This window comes from Trichinella spiralis (assembly GCF_000181795.1).
Source record: "Trichinella spiralis strain ISS 195 chromosome Unknown Scfld6, whole genome shotgun sequence".
Lineage (NCBI taxonomy): Eukaryota > Metazoa > Nematoda > Enoplea > Trichinellida > Trichinellidae > Trichinella > Trichinella spiralis.
Genome location: NW_003526945.1, coordinates 6141908 through 6155026, shown reverse-complemented (window position 1 = coordinate 6155026; position 13119 = coordinate 6141908). Strand labels below are relative to the sequence as shown.

General features: G+C 35.4%; 2 protein-coding genes across 2 annotated transcripts; one reads left to right on the top strand and one right to left on the bottom strand.

The window, feature by feature from the left end:
- Positions 1 to 51: 51 nt before the first annotated feature.
- Positions 52 to 4105, bottom strand: Tsp_09764 (microtubule-associated protein RP/EB family member 1). Its single transcript, XM_003374366.1, has 11 exons — positions 3946 to 4105; positions 3789 to 3895; positions 3603 to 3734; positions 2957 to 3112; positions 2077 to 2217; positions 1905 to 2015; positions 1719 to 1813; positions 1346 to 1647; positions 1131 to 1224; positions 233 to 344; positions 52 to 165 (listed from the first exon to the last, which is right to left on the bottom strand). The coding sequence occupies exons 1-11, from the start codon at positions 4103 to 4105 to the stop codon at positions 52 to 54; spliced, it is 1524 nt and encodes a 507-aa protein (XP_003374414.1).
- A 1072-nt stretch (positions 4106 to 5177) lies between these two features.
- Positions 5178 to 12258, top strand: Tsp_09765 (transcriptional enhancer factor TEF-5). The gene is made up of 16 exons (XM_003374365.1): positions 5178 to 5184; positions 5301 to 5314; positions 5579 to 5737; positions 5766 to 5789; positions 6273 to 6394; positions 6462 to 6564; positions 6622 to 6965; positions 7024 to 7077; positions 7796 to 7889; positions 7963 to 9083; positions 9153 to 9489; positions 9563 to 9807; positions 9874 to 10255; positions 10318 to 10779; positions 10884 to 11262; positions 11342 to 12258. Exons 1-16 carry the CDS (start codon positions 5178 to 5180, stop codon positions 12256 to 12258), a joined length of 4764 nt encoding a protein of 1587 aa, XP_003374413.1.
- Positions 12259 to 13119: the final 861 nt, after the last annotated feature.

Here is a 13119-nt window from a genome sequence, read left to right as displayed (position 1 = left end):
CAATTTCATTCAAAATATAATGGACCTACGTGTGGGGAAGAGTTTTTCAGTTTAAATTTCACTTGCAATTTCAGACCGAATGGAATATACTTTATCCGCGTGAAAAATAAGATCTAATTCACAGACGTTTTCGAAACAACGATCCAAAGTTTCGACAAAGACCTGCTCAAAAATGGAATTTACATCTTTTTTTTTTCTTATCAACAATGAATGAATGACAAGTGATTTTTACCTGAATCAAATCCAAAATGCCCAGTTCACTTTCAGACGAATCGACACAAAATACAAAGTACAATGTCGCGTAGTGTCTGTAGATTAATTTGTATTCAGATCCGCCGACTAAGCTAAAGAGTAATTGGAACAATGAAAGAAAGGTGTTTTTTTTTGAAAAATTTCAAATATCCACCACCTTCCGCATTCGAGAAAATTGCAAACGTTGTCGTCTCTTTTGGAGAGAAGTAGAAATGTTTCGCGAACAATCTGCTGTTGCGTTTCTTCGGGCTAAAATGCAACTACAAAACAGACAAGAAAATGTTTACACATCACCAATGCTTACATATGCTTCGTAAAATTTCAGTAACCTCGGTTTGCCGTGATTATTGAAAACAAGAATCGCCTTAATCATCGATGAATGCAGCTGAAAGTGATCATCTTTATATAACGCTACGTTGTTTGAAATTGAATTACAAATTAATAAACAACGGTAAAGTTTAAGCATGATATCGAATATCTAGCCTAGCGTTTAGCTACGCGCACGATGTGGAAATGTTTTCCAATTCAATTGACAAAATAGAAATTTCTTTATATATTTATAAGATCTTTCAAAGTAATCATTCTTAATTATTAGTGTTTAACAGAGATTTACTATTACAGTATAATGACAATAGTAAAATCAAGTATTATTTGCATTGGAGAAATCTAGATACAGTTAAGCGTGACAACAAGCATCAAAGTCGAAGTATACAACAGCAACGAGAGTAATGTTTTCCATAAGAACATTACAAGCACAAACAAACAAACAATCTGCGGCATTAAAGTGAAGTGGAAATTGCAAAGTTCAACAACATTGTTTCAGTCGACCGCTTCAATATTGTTTCTGCATTTTGAAATCTATTGTTCAAAAACTAAACTGGTCGTCACTGTTATCAGAATAATTTGATTTAGCGAATTCCATATCCTTTGCAATTGAATCGTCTGAAGCTTTTCCACATTCTTCGACAGTATCTGAAATGAAAAAAAGAACATCATGGGCGCATGCAAAAATCACCACCACCACCAACAACATTGCATTGATTGATGAGAAGCTGAGACTGAAAGTGATTTAAAAGCTTCAAAATGTCCTTACCAGATTCGGCTTCATCTATGGACAGTTCTTTGAGCAGATGATCGATCGCCAGATTGGCGTTGCCTTTTTCAGGCTGCACTTTCCCTTTCAGTTCAGGAAAAGAGAACAAATCCATTCTTTTCGGTCCACTGCTCGCAGTCGATTCGTCGACAGAAATTTGCTCCTCATCCGGCGGTGGTATGTTTGCCGACAAATTGGGCGGCGCTATTTTGCCACGCCCTTCCAACTTGGAATAGATTTGTTCAAAATTTCTCCACTCCGACTTGCCTGATCGCGATTCATCGTCATTCATAGCATCATTACTGAAAATTTCAAATCAAAAGTTGAAAACATTCAAATCTTTCACACAAAAATGCGGCACCGAATAGTACACCTGGTCTGGGATAGACTTTTGACCGGGAAAGTGGAAAAAACGGAAGAATCTGCAAATTGACTGTTTGTATTGCAGCGAGACTTTGAAAGAACATCCTGAAAAAACAGTACAACAAGTAAAGAGAAAATAGGCGCGTGGTGTTTTCTGTTTTTTTCTCTCATCAGACGACCGTAGAATAAAATTTACATTCGAAGCAGAACCACTGCCGACGGTATTCAACAAATTCATTCCTGATTCGCTTGCAAATAGTTCTGGCAAATTGCAATATTCGTGTTTCTTGTCACCCAGCTCTTGATGCTATTATTTCAATAAACGAAAATATATTCATTCAAATTTACTTGCTTTCCTGAATGCTCACCAGTCCAAGTTCAGCTAGCAGTGTTTTGGTAGTGTTGAACAGTTTGTATTGGACCAGAAAATCACAGAACGCATCAAAATACAAACGTCCACATTTGGTTCGTACAAAGTTATCAATATCTGCCAGTTTAGCATCTTCTTTCTGAAATAATTTAATCTATTCAACGTGAAAAAAAACCAACACACACACACACCACAGACGCTGTTTACCTGCCCATTTTCAAACATAACCATGCGCATAGTTTCAGCTTTGATCACTTTCTAAGAAGACAAAAATTTCATTTATTCAATAAAAATGGAAACGTCATTTGATGCGAAAAACCTGTATTTCGTCATAAAAGCCACTCATTTTCATCTTCTCCATCACGCAAGCAAGGAAGTCGCTTTCTTCAGAACTCATTCGGCTTTCAACGCAACAAATATTAATAATAATACCAAGATTCATGTAATCAGAAAATATCCAAGTGCAAAGTTACATTTTCTCACAAATCACAAACAACAATAATTGACATGTTTATTTGCTGTAAACAACATCAAGCAATTACATGAAACAGATGGCATTATCTTAATCATTTCTGCACAACAATTTTTACTCATAACATTGTGCCCAAAGACAGTGCTAAAAGGCAGATAATGTACTAAAGATAAAATTAATCTTAATTATTATTATTATTATTATTATTATTATTATAATAGCTTATATTCCCAATTTGTACTGTAAAACGCATCATTTAACATCATCATTATTATCATCGTTAAATTATTTAAAATGTTTCGTCAGCGTTCCCTGCTGCTGCTTCGCCCTCTTCCGGCAATGCAAAACCTTCCTAAAAATGAAACAATTAACAAATACATGCCTTCAACATTAAATATTCATTTACCTCAGTAGCATAAAGCACTTCCAACACAGTATCTGCGTTCATTCCTTCTCCTGCTTCCGCACAGTTCTGAGCGAGGATCTCAATATCACGCAATTTCCCGTAATAAAAGTCGCGCTCTTTTGCCAGATTAGCATGCTCCATTTCCAACTCCTTCAACTGAATCAAAAAAAACTGAACAACATTAATAAACGGTACAATTTTATAATTTATATATAATTAACCTGCTCAGTCAAATCCTGAATACGCTGATCGGTCAAATTCGCTTGCCCATTCGAAGGCCCATGGCCACCTGCAGTGCTACGTGCAGTTGAATTCGGACGAGCAAAAGCTGTCCGCTTCGCTACTAAAATGACAACTTATAAAAATATCGCTAAACAAAAATAAATATGGCAGTGGACAACACACCGGGTTTAGCAACACGCTCCGAGGCAGCAGCAGTTGCAGGAGCTCGACGAGTAACTGGAGCCTTAGTTCCCGCGGCCTTCGTGGTTCCATCTGCCGGTGGCATAGGCTGAAATATTCACAAAACATTCGGATTAAACTGAATGCGTAAATAAATGGAAAAAATACATTTACAATTATTAAACCATAAAATACTTCAACACAATCTAATAAAGTAAAATTCAAACTGAACAATACAAATTACCTCTTCTCCACGAGCTGACAAAGCATTGTACGGACGTCCATCGTAATTCGCATCAAAAAACTTCTTAAACCACTGAAGAAACTCAAAATTATCTTGAAATTTTCCTTTGATGAGCTTGTCAACAGGAACAACCTAAAACAACTCATTTAACAGACACTTTTCACTCAAACTGCAATTAAAGCTCACCTTGTTGACCCCCATCTTCAGAAAACTTTCCTGCAAAACTTTAAAATTTTGAATGTACTCATGCTCGAGCTTGGTACTCCACTTCACTTTACGCAGAGCAACGCTTCCTAAAACAATTCGCTTTAAAACTTGCCTAACAATTATAACACTAATTTACCTGGAAAAAGCATGTCCATAAAATTACAGTACGCAGTCCCAGTACACAATTGTTCCACTTTCGTAAAGGCGCTCTGCAAGCAGTCATTCACCCAATTCAACATTTCGTGACGAGATAAGTTTTCCGTTGTTCCAGACGTCGAATACACATTTACTGCCATTTTAAAAAGCTAAAAAACAGTTGTATAAAGTATAATAATCAGAGTAAATACCAAGCAAGCTAGGAAGTAAAAAGTTGGCATTATACCGTATTACAGTAATACGAAGATAAAGAATGTAACTTAAAAATCAGTATACTGCAATTTGAAAATATGTCAACATGTGAAAATTTAAAAATATAATACACAAAATATTTATAGACTTCTTTCGATGGAGACATTTAAAGAGGGAATTAAAAATGCAGTATTTCAAATTACTAACAATTCGTTATATCAAATTTTTTCATTTAGTAGCATCGCAATCTGTCATAACATAAAATTATGGAGAATTTAAGTGCATAAGTAAAGAATTAATGAAAAAAATAGTGTTATCAAAAAATCCTGTATATTAACCTGTGGTCCTTATTTCAATAAATATCAATTTCGAGCAATTTAGCCATCTCTGTAATTTTAAAAGAGTTAATAATTTTTGAGAAATGTTAAAATGTGGAAATCCTAGACAGAATCTTAGTAGAAAGTTCAAAATAGGCAATACTGCTACAAGAAAACAGTCATAGAATAAAAAATAAACTAGTTTCAGCCTAACCGATACGCAAAAATCTTTTCTTTAAATGAAGTTCGTTTTCGACAAAAGTGTGAATAACTATACCATCCTGAACAATTTAAGAAACTGAGAAGAATGGATACAAATACCATTTAAAATACAGATATTAGTGATATAAACATCAGTTATCAGTGTGATTAATTACAAAATTTATTTTAAGAACAATCTAAAGTACCATTTACTACTAAATGTTCAATTACACGTGCTACACAAAATTATTGAAAAACAGCGAATTCTTTATTCAAAAACTATAATACATACCGACAACTTCAAATTTCGCTTCAATAAAAATAAAGTTCTTCGAATACTAAGACAATGACAGAACCTTCAAAGCACTGTTTCAGAAGAATTGTCCAAAATTGTGGTAACCGGATAAAGGTGAGAGCAACTTCCACGAAGGAGCGACGATCAATAGCCGACTGTTGGCAAACCGTAATAATTTAAAGATAATTAGGTATTGTCACATAATGTATGTCAGGTTCATTTTTTAACTCTTCATTTTATAAATTTTAATCTCAACTAGATATTATATAACAATGAAAAATTTAATTTAAATTATAAATGAATATATTTTAATTAAATTTAATATTTTAGAAATCTTACCTAAGGTTGCGAATAAATTTTTATGAAAAAATAATTTTTTAAAATAACCTGTTGCACAATAATTATATTAAATATCTCGCTTATATTATTTTTATTAAAATAAATTTTAATAAAATACAGTAAATATAAGTAAATATCCTGATTGCTCTTAAGTATTCTATCGTATAGTAAAATTTACGCGTGACGTGCTAATTCGGAGAGGTTGTGAGAGGTGTAGTTTTAGGAATTTTAGTTTATGTTTATTTATTATTTTTGATTTTTGAATGTAGAGTTTTTATGGGCTGCAGTTTTTAACGTGTAAAGTTTATTTTACTATGCCGAAGCGTGCAAAAAAAGTCTACCTCCAAAAGCAGTTGGATGAGATATTGGTGCTACGAGCTATTTATGGCAAGGATTTTAAAGTTGATGAAGACGGCCAGAATGATTTGGTAATTTTATTACTATATATGTTTTCAGCATTTGTGTACAGTTTTAGCATTAGTAAGTACGTATTTTTGATTTGCATAATCACGTGCAAGCAGACCAAAAGTTATATTTTTATATGCGGTATTCTTTGATATCGTATTTTATATTAAAGAGTAGTTGTTAATGTCAAGTGTAGTTTTTCTTTTTCTTTTACTTTTTGTTGCCATTTTCCTGATTTTTTGTTTGCATGGAGAGATTATTTGTTTATTAAGCTGTTGTATTTTCAGTTTTTCTTTTTTAGTTTTTAGCGATTACTTATTATCGAATTTTTTTTTTGTAATGTGAGACTTTTTGCTTTTTACTACTTCTCTTTCTGATAAGTTTTCATCTAGTTTCAAATGTACATTTAGTTTTTATGGTGTTGAGAAGTATGAATAGGGCCTGTGAGCATTACATGTGGGTTAATTTGCAGGTAAAAAATTGGTTTGTATTGATAAGTTATTTGACACATTTAAATGATGTAATTTATTTTCATATTTGCATTGGTGACTCATTTAGATTCATCCAAAAGGGTTTTCTGTTAAACTGCATCCGCTGGTTGATATGTCAGGAATTGAAAAACCAGAAATATATGTATCTGTTCAGATGAATGTGAAATATCCTAAAAATTACCCTGCCAAGTAATTAAAATATTATCCTCGATGAGCTCGATGATCAGTATTAAACTTTGAGAGTTTTTTATTTCAGATTACCAATGATTGAATTTTCAAATCTTGAAGGGATAGGAAATGAAGCTATGGGTAAAATTAAAAGCATAATTTACGAGATGGCAGAAAAGAAAAAAGGCGAAGTAAATTTGGAAATATATATATATATATATTGTGTGTGTGAGAGAAGTTAACTTTAGGTGATGATATATGAATTGTGCATTGAAGTCCAAGAGCAGTTAATACATCTAAATCGACCAGCAGAATTCCATTCTTTCTATGATGGTATGATTCACAACAACTTACTCAAGAAACAAAAAGAACAAGGAGAACATCAGTTGATGGAAAAGAAGCTCCAAGAACAAGAAGAACGGGAAAATAAAGAAATTTTGGAAAAGTTGGACAAGCGGCGAGCAGAAGCGCGTCAGGCTTTACGATCCAAGAAGCATGAGCAACGATTATTTGCCGGCAATACAGAGCAAGTTACCATTTCTAAGCATCTCGGAGATACCAGTATAGCAGTTGTTCGAAAGTTCAACTTGGGGTGAATCATTAACATCTGATGCATTGGAATATTGATTTTAAATGAAATAATATTGTAGATGGGTGAAAAATATTTCCCCGCCAAAATTTGTGAAACTTAAAGAAATATGTAAGTGTTTTAAACACTTAAATCAAAACTTGAAATTCTTTAATATTTAATTAAGTAATATGAAATTATTTTTTCCCATTTTAAGCATTTCTTAGGATTATAGACTGTTAAATAGCAAAGTAGTTGTAGTGATAATATTCCCATTTAAAAGTAACACTTAATCTACTATGTTGACAGTGATAAATTTGATGATTATTAATATTGTGCAGACAATTGATAGTAATTATGGAATTTAATTTTGTACTTTAGGAATATTACAGATGATAGTTTAAGTGTGAGGTGGATTTATGAAAAAAAACTTTAAAGTTAAATATCTTGTTCTTATTTTTAAATAGTACTTGTTTTTCATATTTTTGTACAGTAAGATGCATTTTAAGTGTAAATGCACAATTGGTAGCTACGTCATCACTTTCAAAATTAACACATATTGATCTGACTGAAGTAGAATATCTGAAATGACGTAATGCATTTTGTAATTGTTAAAAGTGGTATAAATTGTTGTTTGTTATTCAGTGAGCACTTAACAACAAAAGCAAACAGATCATAATCAGTGAAGATGTAGTCGAGGTAGATAATAGGTAGGTTTTATTGGTCAGATTTGATTGTAACTGTTGAACGGATTTGTTTATAATAAAATAAAATGAAATGAAATGGAATGGAATAATTTCCCCATGTGAAATGCAGTATATTTCAGTTTGCAGCAACAATTTGAGCATTTACAGCTGTATGTTGAAAAATGAGTTGGCAACGGTGACCGAGTGGCGCCTTGATTTTGAAAAATGCAGCGTTGAAAAGAGCTGTCAGATTTCTTCAGAGGTGAATTTAGTTGATTTTTGTGTGTGTGTGTGTGTGTGTTTATCTGAACATGAAAGTTGGTCTTGTGTTGTAGTTGGAACGTGTGTTGTGCGGCTTTGATTCGTTGAAAAATGTGAAACACAGCAACATTTTGCAGTATCTGTATGCGGGATGTTATTTCCAAGGTAGCTGTTTGTTAGTCGGCATTTGGAAGAAACATGATCATGTACTTCCGGTGAGCCGATACGTGCGTAACAACAACCCAGGTCGTTGTCCGTTGTCGGTTATCAAGCTGATGGCGAAGGATATTTTGGAGGCGTTGCGGTTTTTGCACGATCGTAATATTACACACGATGCAATCACATTGGACTGTTTGTGGGAAGGAGGGCATCAGTTCTTTTTGTCCGATTTCGCCATTGCTCACCAGTTGAATTGTATTCAGTGGTTGCTTGCGGAAAATGGACCAGTGAAAAATGTATCCAATCGAGTTGAAGATGTAGAATATGCGAAAAGTGATGACGTGTCGGCGTTGGGTTTTTGCATCGTAGAACTGGCCGTCGGTGTGGAAGCGGACCATATATATTTGCGAGATCGAATTGCCAGTATTATTCGGCCGTTGAAAAATTTGATCAATTTGATGGTGGCGAAACGTCGATCGGAACGTTGGACATGCGAGCTGTTGCTGTCGCATGCGCTTTTGACCAGCGATATTAACGAAGATGGAGAAAAAAACGATCGAACAAATTCACTATTTTCCCATGCAGATTTGCCTCAGTCGATCCACGATGTTTCTTCTATAGACTGTTATGAGCAGTCGAAACGAATTGAATCTGAATTTCAAGTTTTGAAAGTACTTGGTCGAGGAGGATTCGGGGATGTTTTGAAAGTGAAGAACAAGCTCGACCGGTGCCAGTACGCTTTGAAGCGTGTTCCACTGAGCACGGGCGACATTTCGCAGTCGAGGAAAATTTTGCGAGAAGTGAAACTATTGTCACAGCTCAATCACGATAATGTTGTACGTTATTATAATTCTTGGATCGAAACTGTTCATCTGAAGCAAAATATCCACCCCAACGATTGCACCAAATCGTATTCCACTGGCAATGGTGAACAACAACTGTCTTTGGAATTGCTCAATCTTGACGTGAAGACGCAAACATCAGCGAACAGTAGCAGTTTTATCGTATTTGAAGATGAGCATAATGATGACAACGAGTAATAATTTATTTTTATGCAAATTTCAATGATCGCTTTTTATTTCATTTCATTGAATTATTGTTTTAGAATAGTTTCGGAAAATAACGACAGCGGTGAGATGTCGTCGATTGATGATTTACCAAATGAAATTTCCATGGAGAATGATGATGATGATTCATTATTGATAGCATTTGAAAATGGTGACGAAGAGCAGCAGCAGTCAATTGATGAAAATTCTGAATTGGACAGTAGTGTTGTTACAAATCCAGAAACGATTCAAATTCTTTACATACAGATGGAAATTTGCGAGAAAAATACACTTCGACTAGCCATTGACAACGGTGAATTGTTTGTCAAGCAAGACCGAGCTTGGCGTTTTTTCCGCGAAATTCTCGAAGGCCTTACTTATATCCATTCGAAGGTGGTTTATTTACCAAATCCATGATGCACCAATGAGGTGCACCATTTGTTTAATTGGTAATCTTTTTGTTTTTCAGGGCTGCATTCACAGAGATTTGAAACCGTCGAATATTTTCATTTCTCTCAACGACCAGGCTAAGATTGGAGACTTTGGTTTGGCGGTTAGCGGTCAGAGTGAACGATTTGGTATGGACGATAGTCAAAGTTTTACACTGAATGAATCGGATATGAAAGATACTACTATTTCCAACGTTGGCACAGCATTGTACATGAGCCCTGAAATGAGTGACAGTCATCGATGTAGTGCAGTAAGTTGTGAGATGTTGTTTTTGTTTGTTTTTTTTTTCAGCCGCTTAATTATAAAATTTTAGAAAGTTGATATATACAGTTTGGGCATAATTTTGTTTGAAATGTTCTATCCAATGAAAACTTCCATGCAACGAGCGGATGTGTTGGTAGAATTGAGAAAGCCAGAAATTATTATTCCAGATGACTTTTTGCTCATGTCGAAAAGTGACGAAGTGAAAAAGTTGTTAAAATTGATGCTCGACCATCGGTCAGATCAGAGACCTTCGTCGGCGGCATTGCTCAACAGTGAGCTGTTACCGATATCCGAAATGGAGCCGTTTGAATTTCATTACAACTTGAATAAAGTATTGGCAAATTGTTGCAGTTCGAATATGAAGCAGTTGTTTTCGATGATTTTTTCTAAATCACCCAGTGCAATTGAAGAATACTTGTACGATGATCAACTGACCTGCTACTTTAAAGTATACTGTTTGTTTGCTTGTTTGTTTGTTTGCAACGTAAAATGTTTTTTTTTTGTTTTTAGGGAAATTTTCAAGATCAGTTGGCAATGTGTCGCACAAAATGTGAAACGAAATTAGCGGCTTTATTTCATCTGTTCGGCGGCGTACACGTCAACGCTCCTCTACTAGTTCCACGAACGCGTATTTTATCCGAAAGTTATCCCAATCGAATGGAATTGGTGAATACAGATGGAATGGTTTTGAACCTTCCTTACGATTTGAGATACAATTTTGCACGCTTTGCTGCCAGACAGAAAATTATGCGTCTCAAACGATACGAAATCGGTACGGTATTTCGTCAACGTGAAAATCCCATGAATCCACAAGAATTGTTGGAATGCGCTTTTGACATTCTCGCACCTCAGCCCGACTTCACGCACGCCATAGTAGAACTGTTTTCGCTCATTTCGGCAGTAGTCGATGAATTTTCATTTGTCAAATATTCTGATTTGCAAATTAAGATCAATCATTTGGGCTTGTTGAAAGTAAGTTTGTTTTTTTTGGCAAAAATTTCCATTTAAATAATGCAAACAACAGCAGCAACAACAATATGATATGTATATTGTTTTTCTTGAATATTATTTTACAGGCATTTATGGAAAACTGTTCTGTGACTGAATCGTCAATGCAGCAGAAATTTTTACTAACTCTTAGCTCGTTGAAGTCGAAATTTCAACGAGAATATGCAATTTGTGATTTGTTGAAAGAATGGAAAATAACCGCGCCCAAATTGGTCGAGCTGGTCAGCAAAGAAAGATGCTTGTCGGATGCGCTCCAGTGGTTTGCACAGGATGCGCAACAGTACGAACTTTATTTGTCCGAATTGAAGCGTATCATCAGCATGGCCGAAATGGTTTGTGGTCAGTTGGCGATTTGCGTTGATTTCGGCTATGTAGTTTATCCGAACATTTATACGGATGTGGTTTTTTGCGTTACCGAATGCAGAAAATTGTCCAAATTGCGTGAAGGTAAAATAATAATTTGAAAAACAATTAGAGCTCAAATGTTATTTATTTTGTGATTGATTGTTTTCTTTTTTCACCAAAGACTGCGTGGCAATAGGCGGATGTTATAGCAATTTGATGCGCAATTTGCTTGGACCGGGATTTAAGAATCAGCCCGTACCATTGACGGCGGTCGGTTTGAGTTTTTGGTTCGATCGACTGTTTTTCACTTTGGCCCAAGATACTGCCGCCTGTGAGCAGAATCTCGATTCGTCGTCGCGTGTCTTGATCATTTCCATTGGTCAAGATTCGAAAATTGAGCAAAAATTTCGCCTGATGAAAATGTTGCGTGCGAACAAAATTCCCACCGACTGTTGGTACGAGTCGAGCGAATCTCTCGACCAGGCGATCTGTTGGGCACGTCGGATGTACATTGGCTGTGTGATTTTGTTGAAAGCCGGCGATCCGGATTTGCGTGTAAAGATGATCGAAAAAGATCGAGTTGTTGACCGACGTGTGTCAATGGCAGAATTGGTGCCTTTTTTGTTGGAACGTAATTGCAGTGCTGGGGATTCGTCGACCGCCGCCCACGATAATAGTCCATCGACCAGTGGACGTGGCCCCAGTCACCAGCACCAGCATCACCAGTCTTCGTTGACCAATTTGAATTGGCATTTTGTCACTGCTGCCCCACTGACTGCCAAATTGAGACGTGGCTGTGAAGATCGAGTAAGTTTAATGCTGTTTCCATTTTTGAACGCGGTCAATTTCCAACATTCGGTTCCGGTCATTGTGACTGACATGCCGGCTCTGATTGTGCGCGATTTCGGTTCTATGAATATGGAAACCGAGGCGACGTTCAACGCATCAATTGTTCAACTGATCGAAATCCGTCAACATTACAAGAAACAAATCCTCTCAGTTGGAAGTATCATCATCGATGAGCTTTTCAAAAGTTGTCACGCGTTTGTTCTATTCGCTAGCACTGCTGATAATATTTATCAGATTTTGCACCGCTGATGGAAACAATTTGCCCACAATACCTCCTCCATATTATCCCCTGTTATAATGCTACATTTACGCTGTATATTTATTATAATGCATGTTTTTTCTTCTTTTTTTGTTTTTTGTTTTTTAACTCTTGTTGATGCGTTGTTGCTTTTTGCTTGCGATTTTTTTTACATACTGTACAGTCTCGTTCTTCCCATTGAATGGGTGACTTCATTTTATCATTCCAGATTTTACGGCAGATTTATTTATTTTCAAGCAAGTTCTTTTAACCAGCTCAGTTATTTGATTTTTCATTTATAAAGGAAAAAAAGAGAAAAAAGCAAACGCACAACAGTCATTTCTTTTACTGATGATGGATGCATCAGTTATTGTTAAAAAAAATACTACCACGTTGCTGGGTTGTCTGAGTATATTTTGCTGTATTTCCATTTTTCATACTCGTTGCTATTCCGTTTGCTTGCAGTCAACATCACGATCTCACAAATGGATAGCGTTTCTTCTATCTACTCAGACAAATTTCGAGTTGTTGTCAGTCACAAGTTATCAATAAAATCGATCATCATTTTGTTTTCGTTCAACATCTAGCTGCTTTTGTTTACCGTAATTTTATGGATTAAAAAAAAGAAAAAACTGGAAACTATTTCACAAATGCGTTGGTTTTTTGGAAAAATACTGTGCAGTAATGCGAAGAGAATTGCTTCATTTATGCAATAAGCTAATAGGGATGTAGAAGAGATCTGTTTCAAAAGTTCTAGTTGAAATTGGTAATCTTCAACGATTTTTTGCAATCAAAAAAATTTTCCAATTAACCGCAAATGCTCGCTCACCCACCGTTATTGAAAATAGAACTATAAGTTACGAAGCTCTTGA